The sequence below is a fragment of the Salmo trutta genome, chromosome 8 (genome assembly GCF_901001165.1).
Source record: "Salmo trutta chromosome 8, fSalTru1.1, whole genome shotgun sequence".
Lineage (NCBI taxonomy): Eukaryota > Metazoa > Chordata > Actinopteri > Salmoniformes > Salmonidae > Salmo > Salmo trutta.
In genome coordinates, this window is record NC_042964.1 from 27628706 (window position 1) to 27654467 (window position 25762).

Consider the following 25762-nt stretch of genomic DNA (forward strand, 5'->3'; position numbering starts at 1 on the left):
CTGCACCAGATTTGCCAGTTCTTGCTGTGAGATGTTACCCCACTCTTCCACCAAGGGACCTGCAAGTTCACGGACATTTCTTGGGGGAATGGCCCTAGCCCTCACCCTCCGATCCAACAGATCCCAGACGTGCTCAATGGGATTGAGATCCGGGCTCTTCGCTGGCCATGGCAGAACACTGACATTCCTGTCCTGCAGGAAATCACGCACAGAACAAGCAGTATAGCTGGTGGCATTGTCATGATGGAGGGTCATGTCAGGATGAGCCTGCAGGAAGGGTACCACATGAGGGAGGATGTCTTCCTTGTAATGCACAGCGTTGAGATTGCCTGCAATGACAACAAGCTTAGTCCGATGATGCTGTGACATACCGCTCCAGATCATGACGGACCCTCCCCCTCCAAATCAATCCCGCTCCAGAGTACAGGCCTCGGTCTAACGCTCATTCCTTCAACGATAAACGTGAATCTGACCATAACCCCTGGTGAGACAAAACCGTTACTCGTTAGTGAAGAGCACTTTTTGCCAGTCCTGTCTGGTCCAGCGACGGTGGGTTTGTGCCCATAGGCAACGTTGTTGCCGGTGATGTCTGGTGAGGACCTGCCTTACAACAGGCCTACAAGCCCTCAGTCTAGCCTCTCTCAGCCTATTGTGGACAGTCTGAGCACTGATGGAGGGATTGTGCGTTCCTGGTGTAACTCAGGCAGTTGTTGCCATCCTGTACCTGTCCCGCAGGAGTGATGTTCGGATCCTGTGCAGGTGTTGTTACACATGGTCTGCCACTGCGAGGATGATCAGCTGTCTGTCCTGTCTCCCTGTAGCGCTGTCTTAGGCGTCTCACAGTACTGACATTGCAATATATTGCCCTGGCCACATCTGCAGTCCTCATGCCTCATTGCAGCATGCCTAAGGCACGTTCACGCAGATGAGCAGGGACCCTGGGCATCTTTCTTTTGCCGTTTTTCAGTCATTAGATAGGCCTCTTGAGTGTCCTAAGTTTTCATAACTGTGACCTTAATTGCCTACCGTCTGTAAGCTGTTAGTGTCTTAACGACCGTTCCACAGGTGCATGTTTATTAATTGTTTATGGTTCATTGAATAAGCATGGGAAACAGTGTTTAAACCCTTTACAATGAAGATCTGTGTAGTAACTTGGATTGTTACGAATTTTCTTTGAAAGACAGGGTCCTGAAAAAGAGACGTTTCTTTTTTTTGCTTAGTTTATATATACAAACGTATGTGGACACCCCTTCAAATGTGTGGATTCAGCTATTTCAGCTACACCCGTTGCTGACAGGTGTATAAAATCAAGCACACAGCCATGTAATCTCCATAGACAAACATTGGCAATAGATTGGCCTTATAGCACCGTCATAGCATGCCACCTTTTCAAGAAGTCAGTTTGTCAAATTTCTGCCCTGCTAGAGCTGCACCGGTCAAGTGTAAGTGCTGTTATTGTGAAGTGGAAACGTCTAAGAGCAACAGCGGCTCAGCCGCGAAGTGGTAGGCCACACAAGTTCACAGAACGGGACCGCCGAGTGCTGAAGTGTGTAGTGCGTAAAAAACGTCTGTCCTCGGTTGCAACACTCACTACCGAGTTCCAAACTGCCTCTGGAAGCAACATCAGCACAAGAACTGTTCGTCTGGTTTTCAAGGCCGAGCAGCCATATGCAATTCCAAGCGTCAGCTGGAGTGGTGTAAAGCTGGCGGCAATTGGACTCTGGAGCAGTGGAAACGCCTTCTCTGGAGTGATGAATCACGCTTCTCCATCTGGCAGTCCGACTGATGAATCTGGGTTTGGCGGATGCCAGGAGAACGCTACCTGCCCCAATGCAAGTGCCAACTGTAAAGTTTGGTGGAGGAGGAATAATGGTCTGGGACTGTTTTTCATGGTTCGGGCTTGGTCTTAGTTCCAGTGAAGGGAAATCTTAATGCTACAGCATACAATGACATTCTAGATGATTCTGTGCTTCCAACTTTGTGGCAACAGATTGGGGAAGGCCTTTTCCTGTTTCAGCATGACAATGCCGCCGTGCACAAAGCAAAGTCCATACATTAACGATTTGTCGAGATCAGTTTAGAAGAACTTGACTGGCCTGCACAAAGCCTTGACCTCAACCCCATTGAACACCCATGGGATGAATTGGAATGCCGACTGCGAGCCAGGCCTAATCACTCACCAGTGCCCAACCTCACTAATGCTCTTGTGGTTGAATGGAAGCAAGTCCCTTCAGCAATGTTCCAACAACTAGTGGAAAGTCTTCCCATAAAAGTGGAGGCTGTTATAGCAGAAAAGGGGGACCAACTCCATATTAATGCCCATGATTTTGGAATGAGATGTTCGACAAGCAGGTATCCCATACTTTTGGTTACTTAGTGCAAGTATTCACACCCAAGTCGATACGTTAGAATCACTTTTGGCAGCGATTACAGCTGTGAGTCTTTCTGGGTAAGTATTTAGGTTTGCCCTAACAAAGGGGTTAAACTTATTGGCTCAACCCTTTCATTTTTTATTAAATTTGTAAAATTGTCTAAAACATAATTCCACTTTGACATTATGGGGCACTGTGTGTAGACCAGTGACAACAAATTTACATCCATTTTAAATTCATGCTGTAACAAGAAAATGTGGAAAAAGTCAAGGGGTGTGAATACTTTCTGAAGGTACTGTATACAGACCCACACTATTGCCTCAATGTCATTATGATCAGTGGTGTCTTTAGTGAATGCAACCAATTCATACAGACATTGGATAAATTATCAGTGTAAATCTGTACAAGCAAATAGCATTAGTCACACAGAACTTGTTTTCCACAGTGCCGCTGGAATGCAGTATTGTCGTGTTAATAATGGTGACATTTTAGAAGACCTATACTTCCATGGACCAACAATCCTTATTTCAGGTTTAAGCTCATATACAGTGTCTTCACACCACAGCTGTCACATTTATTTGCTCCTGAACTTACTTAGATATGCCACAGCAAGAGGTGTGAAGACCTATGCAATTAATAAATCTTTGTTTTTTATTAATTTGAGAAGACTCCTGTAATTGTAATCCTTTTTAAGGTTAAAATTTAAGGCAGCAAAATGTGACAACTGTGAAAGGAAGGGGTTTGAAGATTTTCACTAGGCATAAAATGTTACTATCTGAAAAAGTACATGAGCACTTTTTCCCTACATCTTTTTCTTCACTCTCCAGCATGGTCCTCCTGGCCTGTGAGAGGCAATGGTGAACCACTTCTTGTACTGCTTTCCTTCCTGAGGCTCTTCAGGCACTTGTCCAGTCTTTTGATGCACAGTGTCACGTCATCCCGTGTGATGCCAACAGCCGAGGCGGCGTTGAGATAGGGGTGTGGGTACGCCTCCGAGTGGGACATGAAGCCACAGAACATGTGACCGCTCACCATCTGTTTGTTACCAAGGGCAACCACCCTGAAAACAGACATTACCATTACCACACCTTCTGCATGCAGCAATTGTCTTTTGCTTCCTGTTTGAAAATTGCTTCCTGTTTGAACGAACATGCAAAGGTAATTAATATCTGAAAAGGGGAAAATGTTATTTCAGCTGTACTAGGCTATACAATTAATGTATGACAGATTCATTTCTTTGAAACATTGAAAATGAATGTGTTCACTTCCAGGAAAATAGGAGGTAACCCTGTGGTAATAGGACAAGGTGCTTTGACACTTGGAAGAAAAAAAATATCACAGCTGAAAGACCAAATTAATAATTTATGAGGATGTTTAAAAATATGTCCACCTTCCTTTTGTCTTCCTTGCTTCATCACAAACTATTAGGTGGGACCAGAATAAAAAAGAAAATGCATAAAAAGTTGCAATTGAATGTACTCTTGATAAACTCAACTTCATTCCTCCTTATCCAGGAACTGTATTCTAAACACATACAGTTGAAGTCGGAAGTTTACATACACTTAAGTTGGAGTCATTTAAACTAGTTTTTCAACCACTCCACAAATTTCTTGTTAACAAACTATAGTTTTGGCAAGTCCGTTAGGACATCTACTTTGTGCATGACAAGTAATTTTTCCAACAATTGTTTACAGACAGATTATTTCACTTATAATTCACTGTATCACAATTCTAGTGGGTCAGAAGTTTACATACACTAAGTTGACTCTACCTTTAAACAGCTTGGAAAATTCCAGAAAATGATGTAATGGATTTAGAAGCTTCTGATAGGCTAATTGACATCATTTGAGTCAATTGGAGGTGTACCTGTGGATGTATTTCAAGGCCTACCTTTAAACTCATTGCTTGACATCATGGGAAAATCTAAAGAAATCAGCCAAGACCTCAGAAAAATAATTGTAGACCTTCACAAGTCTGGCTCATCCTTGGGAGCAATTTACAAACGCCTGAAGGTACCACGTTCATCTGTACAAACAATAGTACGCAAGTATAAACACCATGGGACCACGCAGCTGTCATACCACTCAGGAAGGAGACGCGTTCTGTCTCCTAGATATGATCGTACTTTGGTGCGAAAAGTGCAAATCAATCCCAGAACAACAGCAAAGGACCTTGTGAAGATGCTGGAGGAAACAGGTACAAAAGTATCTATATCCACAGTAAAACGAGTCCTATATCGACATAACCTGAAAGGCCGCTCAGCAAGGAAGAAACCACTGCTCCAAAACCGCCATAAAAAAAGCCAGACTACGGTTTGCACCTGCACATGGGGAAAAATATCGTACTTTTTGGAGAAATGTCCTCTGGTCTGATGAAACAAAAATAGAACTGTTTGGCCATAATGACCATTGTTATGTTTGGAGGAAAAAGGGGGAGGCTTGCAAGCCGAACAACACCATCCCAACTGTGAAGCACGGGGGTGGCACCATCATGTTGTGGGGGTGCTTTGCTGCAAGAGGGTCTGTCGCACTTCACAAAATAGATGGAATCATGAGGCGGGAAAATTATGTGGATATATTGAAGTAACATCTCAAGACATCAGTCAGGAAGTTAAAGCTTGGTCGCAAATGGGTCTTCCAAATGCACAATGACCCCAAGCATACTTCCAAAGTTGTGGAAGGGAATTTTTACGAGGATTAAATGTCATGAATTGTGAAAAACTAAGTTTAAATGTATTTGGCTAAGGTGTATGTAAACTTCCGACATCAACTGTATCAATCAGGATTTAGACAGGGACATAGTACCATCTCAGCTGCTTTCTTTGTTGATAATGTTATTGCATGCTCTTTAGATAAAAAATGTTTAAAAACCATTTAAAAAAACTATTGTACTGTGGACTTTACTGCGTAGATTGTCCTCTAGTGGTACAATAACTACCTTACGGATAGATCTTAATGTATAGTTGCTGCCATTTACTTTATGTTTGTATTCTTATATTTCATTATATCTTATTGTTGTTGCATTGTCAAAAAGGAACTTGCATGTATACCATGCACATTCCATACGACTAATAACATTTGAAACTTCACTATTCCTAGAGGCCACAAAAGGTGTTCCTCAGGGGTCCATTTTAGGGACAGTTCTGTCCACGTTTTATATTACCGATATTGGTTCCTTAATGAAGCAACACTTTTATGCTGATGACACTGTGCTTCACTCTTCTGACCCCTCTGTAAACCAGGATATATTTTACAAAGCTCTCCTGCAGAAACTACCATACTACCTCACATCGCTCATGACATACAGGAGAAATACCTCACTCGCGCCCATGAATGGCAATTTCTTTTAAACCCTTTTGTCCCTAGGTAAACCGGCTTTTAGTTTTTACATGCCCATAACTGGAATGTATTCAAAAATACCCTAAAATCAGACTCCCAAGTGTTTTTTGGTCACTTGAAGACATTAGTAAGAGACATGTTGAGGATTGTATTTTCTTTATTAATTTACAAATATGGCTGTTGTCTTGGTTTACTTGGACTGTTCTATCTACCAGTACTTGTTATTTTTATTTATATGCATTTTGTATGTTGTATTTTAAACTTGACAAAGTCTGGAAAACGGCACAAGTCCTCCCCCTACACAAAGATCCTTCTGACTTGGATAACTACCGTCCAATTTCCTTCGCCAACTCTCAGCTTATAACTTTTTTACCTTCTCATTCTATTCTTAATGAGCACCAATCTGGTTTTATCACTGTTTCAGCGGCTACACTTGTCTTAAATGATGTACTATAAAAATCATTGTGCAGCCTTATTTATTGACCTGTCAAAGGCGTTTGATACAGTTGACCATTTCATACTTGTTCAAAGGTTGTCTGAAATAGGCCTAGATCAGGCATCTTGCAATTGGTTCAAAAACAATCTAATGGACAGGACACAATGTGTGCTTACTGACGGTATCAAATGCAGTTTCCTCAATATTATAAAAGGTGTGCCGCAGGGGTCGATTTTGGGCCCTGTTCTCTTCGCGATTTATATAAATAATATTAGTCTATCTGTTAAAACCTGTAACATTAATCTCTACGTGGATGATACAGTTATTTACTCCTGGGCCCACTCAGTGCAGCAGGCCATTCATGACCATCATGGTTTTGACTCAATTAAAAAAAGAAATAATTGCATACTAATCTTAAACTAGTTCTAAATCCTAATAAAGCCACATTTATGTTGTCTCTAGGTCTTGTAATATTGACCCTGACGACATGTGTATTTGCACATTAAAGGGAGCCCAAATTGAGTAAGTTCTCCATTATAAGTAGTTCGGTATTTGGATTTACGATAAACTCTCTTTTAAAACACACATTGAAAAACTGACTAAAAAAGCACAGAATTAAGATTGGTTTCTTTTATAGAAATAAATCCTGCCTCACTTTGGAAAGTAGAAGGAAGATTGTTCAAGCAATGCTTCTCCCAGTACTTGATGCATGCGGCAGCCTCTGTTTTAAAACCTTTAGACTCATTCTATCACTCAGCACTGCGTTTTATCACTGGGGACAATTTTCTTACACATCACTGCATTTTGTATAGTTCTGTTGGCTGGGAGTCTCTGACTACCAGAAGGGCCCCGCACTGGCTACTTTTTGTATACAAAGAGGTTCTTCAGAGACTCCCCCCACTACCTCAACTCACATATTAAATTGTCCCGCTGGTCTCCACTGAGCTGGGGAAAAATACTTTGTTTGGCACAGCGGTCTAAGGCACTGCATGTCAGTGCTAGAGGCGTCACTACAGACCCTAGTTCGATTCCAGGCTGTATCACAACCGGCCGTGATTAGGAGTCCCATAGGGCGGCACACAATTGGCCCAGTGTCACCCGGGTTAGGGTTTGGCCGGGGTAGGACCTCATTGTAAATAAGAATTTGCCTAGTTAAATAATTACCTGGCCCCAGACACCTGCCTGGTGAACAGCATGGAGCCCAGTTGAGTCACAGACTTGCTGCTCTGTGTCTGGAGGCCATCCAGAGACATGGCTACATGAAAACATGCACAAACAAAAGGTCAACACAACATTGGAATTCACAGGAAATGTACATGTTTTACTTTGTCATAAGTCCCCAATTTTACAGACATAGAAGCAATATTCACCCAGCATGCGTCGAGCAGAAAAGTGCTGTGACATGCATACGCTAGCTTGTTTGAACTTTACTGGAGTTAAAGCTTTAGATTAATTGCAAGCTTACAAGGACTGACTATGGAGAGAAAATAGCTACTAATAGACATTTTGAAATATATTACCTTTCACTCTACACACTAAGTTGTAATGTAGAATGAAATTTGCATTGGGGTCAATCAAGCATGTTTAGATTTCGGATGTAGACAGCATTCGTAGAAACTTTCACACCACACACATTTTGCTCCAATATTCCCATAGGATGCCCCAAACTAAGAATATCGTACCAATATGAAATTTCAGGCGAATATTGTGTAATGTGAAAGCAACTTTACTCTGATTTAAGAATTGCAATACCTCAGATCCAGTAATTTAGGGCTAATCCAGAGATCTCTGGATGAACCTCTGGGCTAATTTCTTATCTCTGGATTAGCCCTAAATTACTGGATCTGAGGTATTGCAATTCTTAAGTGTGATAAGGGTTGTGTAAGAGGCATCTTAACCACTGCTATGGAGTTGTGTGCGCTGTATCTTCCCTAGTGATAGGGTTGTGTGAGGGTGCATCTAACCCAGTGATATGGGGTTGTGTGCGCTGTATCTTACCCAGTGATATGGGGTTGTGTGGGGTGTGCAGCAGTCTCTCCCCATGAGCCGCAGCAAGCCTTTTCAGCTCCTGTGCCAGGTAGGTGTACATCTCCTTCAGGCCATGCAAACAGAGATGGATATAAATAGCATTACGCTCCCACTCTCTCCCTCAGCCTTATTTTAGCAGAGGGCTGTTTATTACTTATCTAGCAGTTTTCCTCTACGTAGACCAGTGTTTCTCAACCTCAGGTCTGTGACCGGCACCGGTCCCTGGGATGATGCTGACCAGTCCCTCAGATGGTTACCAGACTGATTTAGTCAGTTCTCAACTGCTAGTTTTCACTCCTTTTAACTCCCGTTCCCAAACTGTGCTAGCATTATAACAATAATATGTATTTTATATAGCGCTTTTCATTACAAACAGAATATAGGTCACTTGAAAATAAATACACCAATATAAATTTGGGGATCTATGCACCCTGATTAAGACAGTTTAGCTGTCAAAAGATTGTTGAATAGATTAATGCATCGGATCTACTAGTGTGCAGCTTTTCCTTTCTTTATAATGCCCGTTCAGTCTTGCCTGGTCTGACATTAAAGACACAATCCAGCAATTTTTTTAAACTTTTCCTGTTGAAAAACAATATCCCAAGTATACAGTGCCTTCGGAAAGTATTCAGACCCCTTGACTTATTCCACATTTAGGTTATTTTGTCCCTACTGCCTCTGATCTGGCGGACTCACTAAACACATATGCTTCGTGTTGGAGTGTTCCCCTAGCTATCCGTAAATTAACAAAAACAAACAAATTGTGCAGTTTGGTTAATATAAGCAATTTGAAATAATTTATAATTTTACTTTTAAAAGTATATTTTCGCAATTGCATTTACTTTTGACACTAAAGTATATTTAAAAGAAAATACTTTTAGACTTTTACTCAAGTAGTATTTCACTGGGTGAGTTTCTTTTCTATTAAGGTATCGTTTACTCAAGTATGACAATTGGGTACTTTTTCCACCACTGGTAGTGGCCAGATGGAAGCCACTCCACAGTAAAAGGCACATGACAGCCCGCTTGGAGTTTGCCAAAAGGCCAAAAGGCACCTAAACGACTCTCAGACTCTCCATGAGAAACAAGATTGAACTCTTTGGAATGAATAGTGGTGGCAGGATCATGCTGTGGGGATGTTTTTCAGCAGCAGGGACTGAGAGACTAGTCAGGATCCTTGAGTGGCACAGCCAAAGCCCGGACTTGAATCCGATCGAACATCTCTGGAGAGACCTGAAAATTGCTGTGCAGTGACGCTCCCCATCCAATCTGACAGAGATTGAGAGAATCTGCAGAGAAGAATGGGAGACACTTCCCAAATACATACATAATAAAACCTCTGCAGTCCTCTCCCAGCGGTGAAAGGCACAGAATCCTTACATTTTTACCTGGCATCATTTAGTGCACGAGACTCGCGCTCGTTCATGTCATGTAGCCTAGTGAGGCATGTGCTCTGAAGCGAGCGGGATTGCCTGACTACATGGGTTTAACATTAGTTATTTTCATAACAGCGAAAATACATTGAATAAATCTATCAAATCCACGCATCACAAGTTAGATCTATTAGACCTTGTCGTTTTTTCATTTCATTTTCCATAGGCTACATTTTTCTGAAAACCAAGCACAAAATGTGCATAAAATTGCATTTTAGCCAGACAAATACATTAGAAGACAATTGTCAAACCGATCAGAAACACTATGCTCACAATCTGTATCTCCTAAATGGTGTCGCTGGTGTATTTAGTTAGAATTTTGGAATATATTGCGCAATAGACTAGGGTTTTTACCGGGCGTGAATCTCAACACAACAAACATAACTTTGATGTGCTAGAGAAATATATACTTCCAAATTTTACCCATTTTTCAGATAAATACATCACCCTAGCTTTCTATTGTTTCAACCATCCATATCATATAATTCCATGCCATTTTTCCTTATAGACGTACACACAGGTATTCCATGATATGTGGTAATAATCCATCACTGCAGTTAATTGCCAGCGATCATCATTCATCACGTACGCAAATGCAATATATAATCATTACACTACTTTCAAAGAGTCGGGCAATTGATGCAAACATGTAAGTAGGCATTAACCTTTCCATTATATGAAATGCATTCTCACAATTGCTTGCTTGCCATACTAGTCTGTACAACAAGGGATTAGCCAGCCACAACCAAACTTTGAGAGACAATGTTGATTGGCAGGTGGAATGATGTTCCAATGATGTTGCAAGGTTAAAGACCAAATAGTTAAAAAGTATAAGATTGATGGTGTTCATAATTTTGGACTTTACCTAGCAGGGTCTTGTAGATGACCTGGAGCCAATGTGTTTGGCGACGATTATGAAGCGAAGGCCAGCCAACGAGAGCATACAGGTCGCAGTGGTGGGTAGTATACAATGACGGCCTACCACGACCAAACCCTCCCCTAACCCGGATGATGCTGGGCCTGTTGTGCGCCTACAGCTACAGTATGCTATTTGACTGTTTAGGCTTGCATATCTGTTGTTATATTTACTTTTTCGGGTTGTTTTCTTCATTACCCACCCCGACTTATCCAGGTCTAACATTTTTGTTGGTTATTTTGTTTTAGTTAATTTTGTAATACCTGCTAAGAGACTCCATTACAGGGAGGGAGGGGTCTTCTGGGTGGGGAACGACCAATGGAATAATTTTTATTTAAGAATTTGTTCTTAACTGACTTGCCTGGTTAAATAAAGGTTAAATAAATATAAAAATGAGCAATAGCTCTTAATCCATTGTAATTTACTATAAGCAATATGGTTTATATGACAAAGATACATTTGCCCTCCATTTTTATTAAGCATTTAACACTAGAACCGCCAAGACGGTCAAGAACTTAATTTCAATAAAAACATTGAACCCACCTGTCCCTGATTCTTCCTAAATATGTGTATTTTACACTCTAGCAGTGCCTTGAGACAAATATCATAGAACACAAAAACGTTGAGCATTTCATCCTCAAAGCAGCATGAAGTCGGACCCCCTGCCCTCCCCCCCTTCGTGCCAATGTCATTTGGTTGTGTTTATATAGGTCTTAGGAAACAGAATGTTAAATCTAAATATTTGAAAGAACATTACATTACATTTTCCTTACTTTGTTACTGTAGGATATACAGCGTGTAAAAAGGTTGGATGCCTTTGTTACAACTATGAAACAAAAAGCATGTGCGTTGGAACACAGTAAGTGTATTTTTGACAAATAAAATACCCAAACCACCGAGACGCACGGTCAGTAAGATGCGCGGTCAATTAAGAAAATATCAGTAGCCTAAACATCGAAAGCCAAGTGAACAAACAGATCACCGACCATTTCGAATCCCACAGTACCTTCTCCGCTATGCAATCTGGTTTCCGAGCTGGACATGGGTGCACCTCAGCCACGCTCAAGGTCCTAAACGATATCATAACCGCCATCGATAAAATACAGTACTGTGCAGCCGTCTTCATCGACCTGGCCAAGGCTTTCGACTCTGTCAATCACCACATTCTTATCGGCAGACTCAACAGCCTTGGTTTCTCAAATGACTGCCTCGCCTGGTTCACTAACTACTTCTCAGATAGAGTTCAGTGTGTCAAATCGGAGGGCCTGTTGTTGGGACCTCTGGCAGTCTCTATGGGGGTGCCACAGTGTTCAATTCTCGGGCCGACTCTTTTGACTACATATATCAATGATGTCGCTCTTGCTGCTGGTGATTCTCTGATCCACCTCTACACAGACAACATTCTGAACACAGGGTCCAAAGGGCCAGAAGAGTAAACAAACCTCCAAACCAGCTTCAATGCCATACAACACTCCTTCCGTGGCCTCCAACTGCTCTTAAATGCTAGTAAAACTAAATGCATGCTCTTCAATCGATCGCTGCCCGCACCCGCCCGGCATCACTACTCTGGACGGTTCTGACTTAGATATTTGTAGTTGTCCACATATTCTAGGTGTCTGGCTAGACTGCAAACTCTCCTTCCAGACTCACATTAAGCATGTCCAATCCCAAATTAAATCTAGAATTGGCTTCGTATTTCGCAACAAAGCTTCCTTCACTCATGCTACCAAACATACCCTCGTAAAACTGACTATCCTACTAATCCTTGACTTCGGCGATGTCATCTACAAAATAGCCTCCAACATTCTACTCAGCAAATTGGAGTCCATCACAGTGCCATCCGTTTGTCACCAAAGCCCCATACACTACCCACCACTGCAACCCGTATGCTCTCATTGGCTGGCCCTCGCTTCATATTCGTCGCCAAACCCACTGGCTCCAGGTCATCTATAAGGCTTTGCTAGGTATAGCTCCGCCGTATCTCTTATCTCCCGTCTTTCCTTACAGTTCTCTGCTGCCAATGACTGGAACGAATTGCAAAAATCACTGAAGCTGGAAACATATCTCCCTCACTAACTTTAAGCATCAGCTGTCAGAGCAGCTTACCGATCACTGCACCTGTACGTTTGTTTATCCCATGTGTAACTCGTGTTGTTTTTGTCGAACTGCTCTGCTTTATCTGGGCCAGGTCGCAGTTGTAAACGAGAACTTGTTCTCAACTGGACTACCTGGTTAAATAAAAAGTGAAATAAAATGTTAAAATGTAAAAAGAAAATTGCCAAGAGAGTTTATCTATTTTTTCGTGGCTGTTTATTTACCACCACAGACGGACGCTGGCACTAAGACTGCACTGAGTCAGCTGTATAAGGAAAAAAGCAAACTGCTCACCCAGAGGCGGCGCTCCTAGTAGCCAGGGACTTTAATGCAGGGAAACTTAAATCAGTGTTAGCAAATTTCTATTAGCATGTTAAATGGGCAACCAGAGGGTGAAAAAACATCTATATCACCTTTACTCCACACACAGAGACACGTACAAAGCTCTCCCTCGCCCTCCACTTGACAAATCTGACCATAATTCTATCCTCCTGATTCCTGCTTACAACCAAAAATGAAAGCAGCAAGCACCAGTGACTCGGTCTATAAAAAAAGTGGTCAGATGAAGCAGATGCTAATCTATAGGACTGTTTTGCGATGGCATTGAGGAGTACATCACATCAGTCACTAGCTTCATCAATATGTGCATCGAGGACATCGTCCCCACAGTCACTGTATGTACATACCCCAACTAGAAACCATGGATTACAGGCAACATTCGCACTAAGCTAAAGGGTAGAGCTGCCGCTTTCAAGGTGCGGGACTAACCCGGAAGCTTATTCGAAATCCTGCTATGCCGTCCGACAAATCATCAAACAGGCAAAGCGCAAATACAGGACTAAGATTGAATCGTACTACACCGGCACCGACACTCGTTGAATGTGGCAGAGCCTGCAAACTATTACAGACTACAAAAGGGAAGCACAGCCGCAAGCTACCCAGTGACATAAGCCTACCAGACGAGTTAAATCACTTCTATGCTCGCTTCGAGACAAGCAACACTGAGGCATGCATTTCAGCATCAGTTGTTCCGGACGACTGTGTGATTACGCTTTCCGTAGCCGTCGTGAGTAAGACCTTAAACAGGTCAACATTCACAAGGCCGCTGGGCCAAACGGATTACTAGGACATGTGCTCCGGGCATGTGATGACCAACTGGCAGATGTCTTCACTGACATTTTCAATCTGTCCCTGATTGAGTCTGTAATACCAACATGCTTCAAACGGACCACTGTCGTTCCTGTGCCCAAGAACACTAAGGTAACCTGCCTAAATGACTACAGACCCGTAGCACTCATGTCCGTAGCCATCGAGTGCTTTGAAAGGCTGGTAATGGCTCACATTAACACCATTATCCCAGAAACCCTAGACCTACTCCAGGGTTTCTCAAACAGATCCACAGATGATGCAATCTCTATTGCACTCCACACTGCACTTTCCCACCTGGACAAAAGAAACACCTACGTGAGGAATGCTATTCATTGACTACAGCTCGGCGTTCAACACCAGTGCCCTCAAAGCTCATCACTACGCTAAGGATCCTGGGACTAAACGGCTCCCTCTGCAACTGGATCCTGGACATCCTAACAGGCCGCCCCCAGGTGGTAAGGGTAGGTAGCAACACATCTGCCACACTGATCCTCAACACTGGAGCCCCTCAGGGGTGTGTGCTCAGTCCCCTCCTGTACCCCCTGTTCACCCACAACTGCATTGCCAGGCACAACTCCAACACCATCATTACGTTTGCAGACCACACAACAGTGGTAGGCCTGATCACCGACAACGACGAGACAGCCTATAGGGAGGAGGTCAGAGACCTGGCCGGGTGGTGCTAGAATAACAACCTATCCCTCAACGTAATCAAGACAAAAGGAGATGATTGTGGACTACAGGAAAAAGAGGACTCAGCACGCCCCCATTTTCATCAACGGGGCTGTAGTGGCGCAGGTTGAAAGCTTTAAGTTCCTTGGTGTCCACATCAACAAACTAGAATGGCCAAACACACCAAGACAGTCGTGAAGAGGGCACGACAAAACCTATTCCCCTCTGGAGACTGAAAAGATTTGGCATGAGTCCTCAGATCTTCAAAAGGTTCTGCAGCTGCAACATCGAGACCATCCTGACTGGTTGAATAACTGCCTAGTATGGCAACTGCACGGCCTCCGATCGCAAGGCACAACAGAGGGTAGTGCGAACGGCCCAGTTCATTACTGGGGCTAAGCTGCCTGCCATCCAGGACCTCTTTACCAGGCGGTGTCAGAGGAAGGCCCTAAAAATTGTCAAAGACCCCAGCCACTCCAGTCATAGACTGTTCTCTCTGCTACCACATGGCAAGCGGTACCGGAGCACCAAGTCTAGGACCAAAAGGCTTCTCAACAGCTTTTACCCCCAAGCCATAAGACTCCTGAACAGGTAATAAAATGGCTAACCGGACTATTTGCATAGTGTCCCGCCAACCCCCTCTTTTACGCTGCTGCTACTCTCCGTTTATCATCTATTCATAGTCACTTTAACTATACCTACATGTACATATTACCTCAATCAGCCCGATTAACCGGTGCCCCTGCATGTTGACTCTGTACCAGTACCACATGTATATAGCCTCGCTACTGTTATTTTACTGTCTTTATTTATTTACTTATGTCTTATTTATCTATTGTTTACCTAATACCTATTTTTTCCTTAGAAATTGCACTGTTGGTTGAGGCTTGTAAGTAAGCATTTCACTGTGAGGTCTACACCTGTTGTATTCAGAGCATGTGACAAATAAACTTTGATTTGATGATGATGTTGTTTGGCAAAAACAGGTTCATTAGAAACCTTGGAATCTGCTCTTTTTGATAGGGTATAGCAATCAAAACATCTGGCCTGCATGGACCTCTGTAGGATGATATGGAAGAAGAGCTTACTTGGTAAGCTCCATTCTTTTCTTTGTCAATGAACACAGCGCTGGTCATCAGTCTCTTCATTCTCAATTTTACAATTAATAATACTGACACCCATCACACTATTGTTAATTTAATCTCGTTTTTAGGCCACATCTATTATAATACAGTTCCAGTCAAAAGTTTGGACACACCTACTCATTCAAGGGTTTCTCTTTGTTTTTACTATTTTCTACATTGTAGAATAATAGTGAAGAAGTCAAACTTTGAAATAACACATATGGAATCATGAAGTAACCAAAAAAAAGTGTTAAACAAAGATTCTTCAAAGTAGCCACCCTTTGCCTTGACAGTTTTGCACACTCTTGGCATTCTCTCAACCATTTTCACCTGGAATACTTTTCTAACAGTCTTGAAGGAGTTCCCACATATGCTGAGAACTTATTGGCTGCTTTTCCTTCACTCTGCGGTCCAACTCATCCCAAACCATCTCAAATGGGTTGAGGTCAGGTGATTGTGGAGGCCAGGTCATCTGATGCAGCACTCCATCACTCTCCTTCTTGGTCAAATAGCCCTTACACAGCCTGGAGGTGTGTTGGGTCATTGTCCTGTTGAAAAACAAATGATAGTCCCACTAATATAGGATGGTGTATCGCTGCAAAATGCTGTGATATCCAGCATGGCTAAGTGTGCCTTGAATTCTAAATAAATCACAGACAGTGTCACCAGCAAAGCACACCATCACACTTCCTCCTCCATGCTTCACGGTGGGAACCACACATGTGGAGATCATCCGTTCACCTACTCTGCATCTCACAAAGACATGGCAGTTGGAACCAAAAACCTAAAATTTGGACTCATAAGACCAAAAGGACAGATTTCCACCGGTCTAATGTCCATTGCTCGTGTTTCTTGGCCCAAGCAAGTCTCTTCTTATTATTGGTGTCCTTTAGTAGTGGTTTCATTGCATCAATTCGAACATGAAGGCCTGACTCACTCTGTCTCCTGTGAACAGTTGATTTTGCCATATGCCTTGACCACAGGAGGCTGGTGGCACCTTAATTGGGGAGAACGGGCTCGTGGTAATGACTGAAGCGGAATAAGTGGCATGGTATTAAATACATCAAACACATGGTTTCCAGGTGTTTCATGCCATTCCATTTGCACCGTTCCGGCCATTATTATGAGCCGTTCTCCCTTCAGCAGCCTCCTGTGGCCTTGACCTCTTTCTCCCCTCTCCCTCCAGATGAAATCCTGCGACTAGTGATGTCTGGCCGCCCGACAACCTGCCCACTTGACTACATCCCCTCCTCCCTTTCCAAATCATCTCTGGAGACCTCCCATTCCTCATTTCGCTCATCAACTCATCCCTTGATCACTGACTGCGTACCTTCTGACCTCAAGTTGGCCCCTCCTCAAGAAACCAACTCAACCCCTGATGTCAAAAACTACAGACCGGTATACCTTCTTTCTTTTCTTTCCAAAACAATTGAGTGTGCTGTCTCTGACCAACTCTCTAGTTATCTCTCTCAGAACGATCTTCTTGACCCTAACTAGTCCCACTTCAAGGCAGATCACTCAACTGAGACTCCTTTCCTCTGTGTCACAGAGGCTCTCCGCACTGCCAAAGCTGACACTCTCTCCTCTGTTCTTATCCTCCTAGATCTATCAACTGCCTTCGATCCTCCTCTCCACCCTCTCAGGGTTGGGTGTCTCAGGCTCTGCACACTCCTGGATTACATCCTACCTGGCAGGTCGTTCTTACCAGGTGGCTTGTAGAGGATCTGTGTCTGCACCACTTGCTCGTTCTACTGGTGTCCCCCAGGGCTCGGTTCTAGGCACTCTCCTCTTTTCACATTGTCACTTGGCCCTTCATATCCTCACATGGTCTCTCCTATCATTGCTATGTGGGTGACACTTAACTATTTTTCTCCCTCCCCCCCTTCTGACACCCAGGTGGCGACACGCATCTCTGTGTGCCTGGTAGACATCTCAGCTTGCCCAGGACCTAACCATCACAGTTGACGACTCCATGGTGTCCCCCTCTGAGAGTGCAAAGAAACTTGGCGTGACCCTGAACAATACCCTGTTGTTCTCTGCAAACATCAAAGCAGTGACTTGTTCCTTCAGGTTCATGCTCTACAACATCCGTAGAGTATGACCTTTCCTCACACAGGAATTCATCACCGTCTAACACCATCCCTACCGTGAAGCATAGTGGTGGCAGCAACATGCCATGGGAATGCTTTTCAGTGGCAGGGACTGGGAGATTGGTAAAGATAGAGGGTACAATGAATGGAGCCAAGTACAGGCAAATCCTTGATGAGAACCTGCTTCAGAGTGCAAACGACCTTAGACTGGGGGTGAAGATATGTGTTCCAACAGGACAATGACCAAGCATGCAGCCAAAAAAAAGCTGGAATGGCTTCAGAACAAGAATGTGAAAGTCCTTGAGTGGCCCAGACAAAGCCCAGACTTGAAACCCATTGAAAATCTGTGGAAAGTCTTGAAGATTGCTGTTCACTGCTGATCCTAACTTAACAGTGCTTAAGGAAATATGCAATGATGAATGGGAGAAAATCCCCAAATCCAGATGTGCAAAGCTGATACAGACATAACAGCTTTGAGTCGTCTTCGGTATCACCGTCAAAAGGTGCTTCAACAAAGTATTGACTCAGGGGTGTGAATACTTATGTAAATAAGATATGGCTGTATTTAACTTTAAATACATTTGCAAAAATGTCAAAAAACATGTTTTCACTTCGTCATTATGGGGTATGTGTGTGTAGATGGGTGAGAAAAAAAATCTATTTAATCAATTTTGGAATTCAGTCAAGGGTTATGAATACTTTCTGAAGGCGCTGTACTTCCTCCAAGTTAGCTAACCGCTGCAGCTAGTATTGACATAATTAAGTCAATATAGATTCATTTCTATGAAACAGCTGCCTGTGTTAGCCAATAATGTCTGTCTATCTGCAGACTGCGGTTACTACATGCCGCACCCACTGCCATTGAGGCTACTAGCGCCGTCTCTGGCCCACACTCAAAGCACAGTAGGTGGCGGTAATGCACCAACTGCTGAAAAACCCCACAGAAGGAGGCTGCTAGCTAGCTACACAGTGTCCTTTGCCCCCGCCAGCTGAGCACTGCTTTCCCATAGTTCTGTTAATGTTACTGCGAGGGAAGTAGCTAGCTATAGCACGATGCTTGGCATTGCGCATGGTGATCTTAGGCTTGTGTGCGTCTCCTCGGCCCGGGGCAGTTCTACCAGGTCAGAAATTCTACAAACTGACTTGTTGGAAAGGTGGCATGCTATCAGGGTGCCACGTTGAAAGTCATGGAGCTCTTCAGTACGGGCCATTCTACTGCCAATGTTGGTCTATGGCTGTGTGCTCTATTTTATACACCTGTCAGCAACGGGTGTGTCTGAAATAGCCGACTCCACAAATTTGTAGGGGTGTCCACATACTTTTGGCCATGTTGTGTCGCTAGCAGCCTCAATGGCAGTGGGCGCAGCATGTAGTAAGTGACGCGCGTATTGGGCGCAGCACGTTGTGGGCACGGCATGTAGTAAACAAGGTCTGCAGATTGACCCTTCTCGTGTTCACTGCCGAGTTAGTCCAGTGTCCTTAAGCTAACTTAATGTTGTGCTAGCTAGCGAATATGCTAACATTAGCTAACTAAACATTTGGCTACTGGCGCTGGCAGTATGGGACTATGGCGAGTGAACTAAATTGTTTCTTCGCCATCTTGCTAGGTAGTTATCTAGCTGTGGCCATCTGGCTCGTATGAACAAGGGTGTTATACAAAATAGCAACATTAGCATAGTTAGCTAGTTAACATTGGAATATAGACCATTAACTAAGCCAGTAATCTGTATATAATGACGAGATGCTCATGTCTCTGCCCTAACAATGGGAGTCGTTGTCCCAAAGGCAGGAAGGCAGGCAACAAGCTTAGGTCCAAAATAAGCCCACAGAAACACATTGGGCTTATTTTGTACAGATTTTGGCGAGACTGAAACCTCTCACTTTGCCTCTTCCTCTCTGACTAAGAAACACACGCGGACATGCATTGCCAAACGACGCAACTGACTCCTGGTTTGGAGTATATTAACAATGACTTCAAGGTCTTTGCTGTATGAACACAAAAGAGATTGACTGCTGACACTCAGGGGGTGGTAAGTATTGTTGGCAGGCAAACTTTTGATAATCTTACTGGTGTGTCTGATCTTTTATGGTAACGCCTACAGTCTCTGTAGTGCCCAATCATATTCATTTAAGACCATCATAAAAAAAGTATTCCAATTACAGCTATTTAGCTGCAAATACACTACCCTATTCTCGGTCATTGCAATAATGCTCCAAAAGACTGGTAATAAAGACATGGTGATAAAAGGGCCTCCAGAGTGACGCAGCGGTCTAAGGCACTGCATCGCAGTGTTGCGGCTCCACTACAACCTGGGGTTCGATCACAACTGGCCGTGACCAGGAGTCCCATAGGGCGGTGCACAATTGGCCCAGCGTCATCTGGGTTAGGGGAGGGTTTGGCCGGGGGGGCTTTACTTGGCTCATCATGTTCTAGCAACTCCTTGTGGTGGGCCGTATGCCTGCAGGCCTACTTTGGTCGTCAGTTGAACGGTGTTTCCTCTAACACATTTGTGCGGCTGGCTTCCAGGTTAAGCGAGCAGTGTGTCAAGAAGCAGTGCGGCTTGGCAGGGTCCTGTTTCGGAGGCGCATGTCTCTCGACCTTCGCCTCTCCCGAGTTCGCACGGGAGTTGCAGCAATTGGACAAGACTAACTACCAATTGGATATCACGAAAAAGGGGTAAATAACATATTTTGTCATAGAGTGAGTCTCATCCAAAACTGAGTTTTGCGAGACTTGTGGTCATGACTGTGTCACAATGTAAATGAAGGTTGGGTTGGTTTCAATCCTGCCCACATGCTGACAGCTGGTAGCACACAAGTAACCATCAATTCAGAGTGCAGCTACACACGATCTGACCATAATACTTCTGGTAAATACAGGTATACTTTGGAAATCCCTATGGTGCAAGTTTGGGACAAATCGGTAAATTACACAATGTACATGGGACAATATGTTAAAATTCAATAGCTACAAATCTCAATGACTTAACCTTAAACCAACTATACATTTTATAAATTGATATATAAATATTGAAACATTTAATGAGAAAACTAAAAGGTGTGCAACATGAAAATTGTCTCATTTACATTTTGTAACTTATTGATGGTCCCCAACTAGCCCAGGAGATCCAAAGTCAAACCAACTTTGCCACGGTTGCTCACTAGCAGGCTGAAGATAATTGCAACAAAAGTACACCTTGACTTGAGGTTTACAAAATCCCTCTGGCGACCCATTTTAAGAAATGCCATTGACTTGTGGAGAAAAAGTTTAACGTCTTTGATAGGCTGATGAGGAAGTTGTTACAGGAAATCAATCACTGCCACCTGGTGATGTTAGCATAGGGCTAACGTGTGCCAGGTTCTCTGATGGGACCAGCTACAACGTAGCGTTCTATCCCGTGACACTATGCAGACTAATTGGCTAATGCTTAAAGTTAACCTTAATCTTTTTCTAATGTTGGCAAGTATGGCCCCAAAGAAATTAACAAAGGCAAACAGACCAAAAGGATTCAGCACTGGTCGGCCAGATGTTTTTTTGTATGTCTTTTCACACCGAATGCTAACCAAGATTGTTGAATCAACAAAGTCAGCCAACCACTGGGAATGGTACGGAACACAAACCCTGGGACTGTGGGCGATGGTCTGTTTTTGACCAATCATTAGTCCTGTGTGTCCCCTACTTTACAGTGCTTACTTCCTTAGCTAAAGGTATACCAGCTCTTATTGAGAGAGAGTCCTTTTATTACAAATTATTCAAAGCTGTTGACTCACAAGGGTATGTTATGAAATCAGTAAGCTGCAGATTGTATTAACGGGCGCGTTCAACATTGCGGCCGTCTTTGAAGGAGAGTCAAGACTGACTGATCTACAAAACATCTTGCATCGTAACTACTCATTATTATTTGTAGATCAGTCAGTCAGAATTTATCCATGATACGGCTTTGATTCATTCTAACACGGCCATAATCTGGTTCAGACATAAAAAAAAATTTATTATCAGAATCAACTGAAATCAATCAACTCTGGCAGTGCCGGGTCATATGGTGGCAAGAGGTATCTCCTGGGAGGATTTCAGCAAACATTAAGCTGATAGCATTTTGGTCATTGTATGGAATACCATAGGAATCAACCTTTTATGGTGACACAGAAGAACCATGTTTGAAGTAACCAAATACTGTCTGGGAAGACCAGCGCACCATTTCCAGTGCAAAATACAAGAGCTAAACTCAGCAAAAAAATAAACATCCTCTCACTGTCAACTGCATTTATTTTCAGCAAACGTAACATGAGTAAATATTTGTATGAACATAACAAGATTCAACAACTGAGACAAACTGAACAAGTTCCACAGACATGTGACTGACAGAAATTGAATAATGTGTCCCTGAACAAAGGGGGGGGGGGGGGTCAAAATCAAAAGTAACAGTCAGTATCTGGTGTGGCCACCAGCTGCATTAAGTACTGCAGTGCATCTCCTCCTCATGGACTACACCAGATTTGCCCGTTCTTGCTGTGAGATGTTACCCCACTCTTCCACCAAGGCACCTGCAAGTTCTCAGACATTTCTGGGGGGGAATGGCCCTAGCCCTCACCCTCTGATCCACTGATCCAACAGGTCCCAAACGTGCTCAATGGATTGAGATCCGGGCTCTTCGCTAGCCATGGCAGAACACTGACATTCCTGTCTTGCAAGAAATCACACACAGAACAAGCAATATGGCATTGTCATGCTGGGGGGGTCATGTCAGGATGAGCCTGCAGGAAGAGTACCACATGAGGGAGGAGGATGTCTTCCCTGTAACACACAGCATTGAGATTGCCTGCAATGACAACAAGCTCAGTCCGATGATGCTGTGACACACCGCCCCAGACTATGACGGACCCTCCACCTCCAAATCGATCCCGCTCCAGAGTACAGGCCTCGGTGTAACACTCATTCCTTTGACGATAAATGCAAATCCGACCATCACTCCTGGTGAGACAAAACCGCGACACGTCAGTGAAGAGCACTTTTTGCCAGTCCTGTCTGGTCCAGCGACGGTGGGTTTGTGCCCATAGGCAACGTTGTTGCCAGTGATGTCTGGTGAGGACTTGCCTTACAACAGGCCTACAAGCCCTCAGTGCAGCCTCTCTCAGCCTATTGCGAACAGTCTGAGCACTGATGGAGGGATTGTGTGTTCCTGGTGTAACTCGGGCAGTTGTTGCCATCCTTTACCTGTCCTGCAGGTGTGATGCAGTTGCAGTTGTTACACATGGTCTGCCACTGCGAGGACGATCAGCTGTCCGTCCTGTCTCCCTGTAGCGCTGTCTTAAGCGTTTCACAGTACAGACATTGCAATTTATTGCCCTGGCCACATAAGCAGTCCTCATGCCTCTTTGTAGCATGCCTAAGGCACGTTCACGCAGATGAACGTGTGTCTTCTGGTGTTTTTCAGAGTCAGTAGAAAGGCCTCGAGTGTCCTAAGTTTTCATAACTGTGACCTTAATTGCCTACCGTCTGGAAGCTGTTAGTGTCTTAACGACCGTTCCACAGGTGCATGTTCATTAATTGTTTATGATTCATTGAACAAGCATGGGAAACAGTGTTTAAACCCTTTACAATGAAGATCTGTGAAGTTTCTTGGATTTTTACGAAGTATCTTTGAAAGACATGTTCCTGAAAAAGGGACGTTTTTTTTGCTGAGTTTATTTTTATCCCTTTTGCAAGTCTGATTTTCAGCATATATTGCCTAGGAGTGTCTGGGAATGGTGTAGTGCATAACGTGTTTTAGTATACTGTATTGTTAGCTCTATTTTAGTAAATGGAGCCAACAGGGGCTATTTTGGAAACTCCTCACCTTCACTTGAATGGATCTCCTTGCTGTCGCCCTCCCCCTCTACTTAAATAAAAAAAAAAATCTCTGGTTTACATGTAGAGAACACACAGTGCTGACAATCGGCCAAAAAACGGATAACGGGCGACTTACACCCTTGTTGTACTAAGATGTTTCACTAAATTAAAATACATGCTAATCAGTTTCACTTTATTTCCTAAACTGAATGAATATTGAATTGGGCCCCAACCTTCTGCTCTGCCAGGAGTTTCCTGTAGCCGCTGGCTCCCAGGGTGAGCAGGGTGATGAGCACATCTAGAGAGGGTGAGGCTGATGCGCGACCTGGAAACGGAGGGAAGTCAGTGTCATACTAAAGGGGACAGACAAACAATTTCGAATCTTAACCCTTCCTAGGATTGTATCGATTTCGGTATCAATATCAATTCCTCAACGATTTGGTTCCTTAATGGTTCCAATTCATACAATAATTTAAATATAAGCTCATTATTATGGCTTTGAATGCTTAAAATCTAACTCCAATTCAGGGAGAACTTTATTATAGCTAAATGGAAGGAATGTGCTCAACTCTACAGTCTTGCATAAACAGAAAAAGGGTGCTTGAAGTCAACAGTCGATCACAAAGAAAAAAAAGAGGATAAGCACTCACTTGATATAGTTGGAAATGGAAGTCTGTTTATTCTATTCTCATCTTTTAGGCAACATATCCTACTACAACACATACTAGCCACATGCAGGTCTTTATTATAGCCTCGCACAAGCATACCTGATTTCATGACATGTTGATTATTTTAAACTGGTGAGTTACTTCTGGGCTGGAATACAATACTGCACAACAAGTAGCTCCCCAGGATTGGAGTTGGATCGAGACCGTGAGCTCCCAAAATGAATTAACTTTCAATATTCCAGAGGGGAAACAGAATTTGTCACCAACATCAGAGACAGTATAAAATACACACACAGAAATACAACCACTGATGGCTGGCAGAACAATTACCGTAATTTCCGGACTATTGAGCGCACCTGAATATAAGCCGCACCCACTGAATTTTAATTATTATTATTTTTGAACATAAATAAGCCGCACACCTCGGCCGTCTGCTCTCTGTGTGTTGACCCAGTCTTCGAGCTAATTTTCTAGTTCGGGCCATCTGCTTTTCTTCCCTCAAAGCTTTAGTTGTCTTTTTACACTGAGTCAATTCCTCACGCTGCTGTTTCCAACGTCTTATCATCGACTCATTAAGACCAAGCTCCCGTGCAGCAGCTCTATTTCCTTTTCCAACAGCCAGATCAAATCGCCTTCAACTTGAAAGCTGCATCATATGCATTTCTCCGTGTCTTTGCCATGATGAGGGTGACAAAATGACTACCGTAATCAGAATGATGGGAAGTTTGAGAGCACTCGATTTAATCTAAACAGTAAACAAAAAAGTTTTGACCTTAACCCGTTCGGCAATTTCATTGGTCTAATGAAAGCTTCATGCCGCCAAAAAACTGAGCACGTCACAGAATGTTTTTAAAAAAAAAAAAAAAAATTGAAAGCGGGAAAAATCCATATATTAGCCGCATCATTGTTTAAGCCGCAAGGTTCAAAGCGTGGGAAAAAAGTTGCGGCTTATAGTTTGGATATTACGGTACACTACATGAGCCTCACATGATAACAATAAACTAGTAACAAATCCAGATAATGGCAACTTTACACAAAAAGGTTGCAGCCCTGGTTCAAACACATATGGCCCTTAGGAATTTTAAACAGCACTAACCTGGATACATTCTGCTGATCTCCTGAATGAAAGACTCATTGAAACCAGCAATTATGGCACCACCTACTGGAACCATGAAGTTTTTGTCCAGGCTTTGTACAAAGGCATCGATTCTTCCAACACGAGCCCCCTAATGAGATTATAGAAATAACCAAACTTTGCTATGTATAAAAATAATATACAGTGCATTTGGAAAGTATTCAGACCCCATCCTTTTTTCCATTACAGCCTTATTCTAAAATGTATTACATAATTTGATTCCCTCAGTTATCTACACACAATACCCCATCATGACAAAGCAAAAACATTTTTTTTTATATATGCAAATGTATTAAAAATAAAAAACTGAAAAACCTAATTTACATAAGTATTCAGAGTCATTTGTCATGAGACTCGAAATTGAGATCAGGTGCATCCTGTTTCCATTGATCATCCTTGAGATGTTCTACAACTTGGAGTCTACCTGTGGTAAATTCAATTGATTGGACATGATTTGGAAAGGCACACACCTGTCTA

At 43.1% G+C, this 25762-nt stretch overlaps 1 protein-coding gene across 2 annotated transcripts in view; it reads right to left on the reverse strand.

Moving 5' to 3' along the window:
• Window positions 1-2696: 2696 nt before the first annotated feature.
• sepsecs (Sep (O-phosphoserine) tRNA:Sec (selenocysteine) tRNA synthase) overlaps window positions 2697-25762 on the reverse strand; it is a 35254-nt gene continuing 12188 nt past the window's right edge. For both annotated transcript variants that reach the window (XM_029760704.1, XM_029760702.1), the window contains exons 8-12: window positions 25247-25376; window positions 23716-23807; window positions 8145-8238; window positions 7311-7401; window positions 2697-3432 (exon numbers count right to left, since the gene is read on the reverse strand). In XM_029760704.1, coding sequence (XP_029616564.1) covers window positions 3189-3432; window positions 7311-7401; window positions 8145-8238; window positions 23716-23807; window positions 25247-25376 — 651 coding nt within the window. In that variant the 3' untranslated portion in view covers window positions 2697-3188. The remainder of the gene's footprint in view (window positions 3433-7310; window positions 7402-8144; window positions 8239-23715; window positions 23808-25246; window positions 25377-25762) is intronic.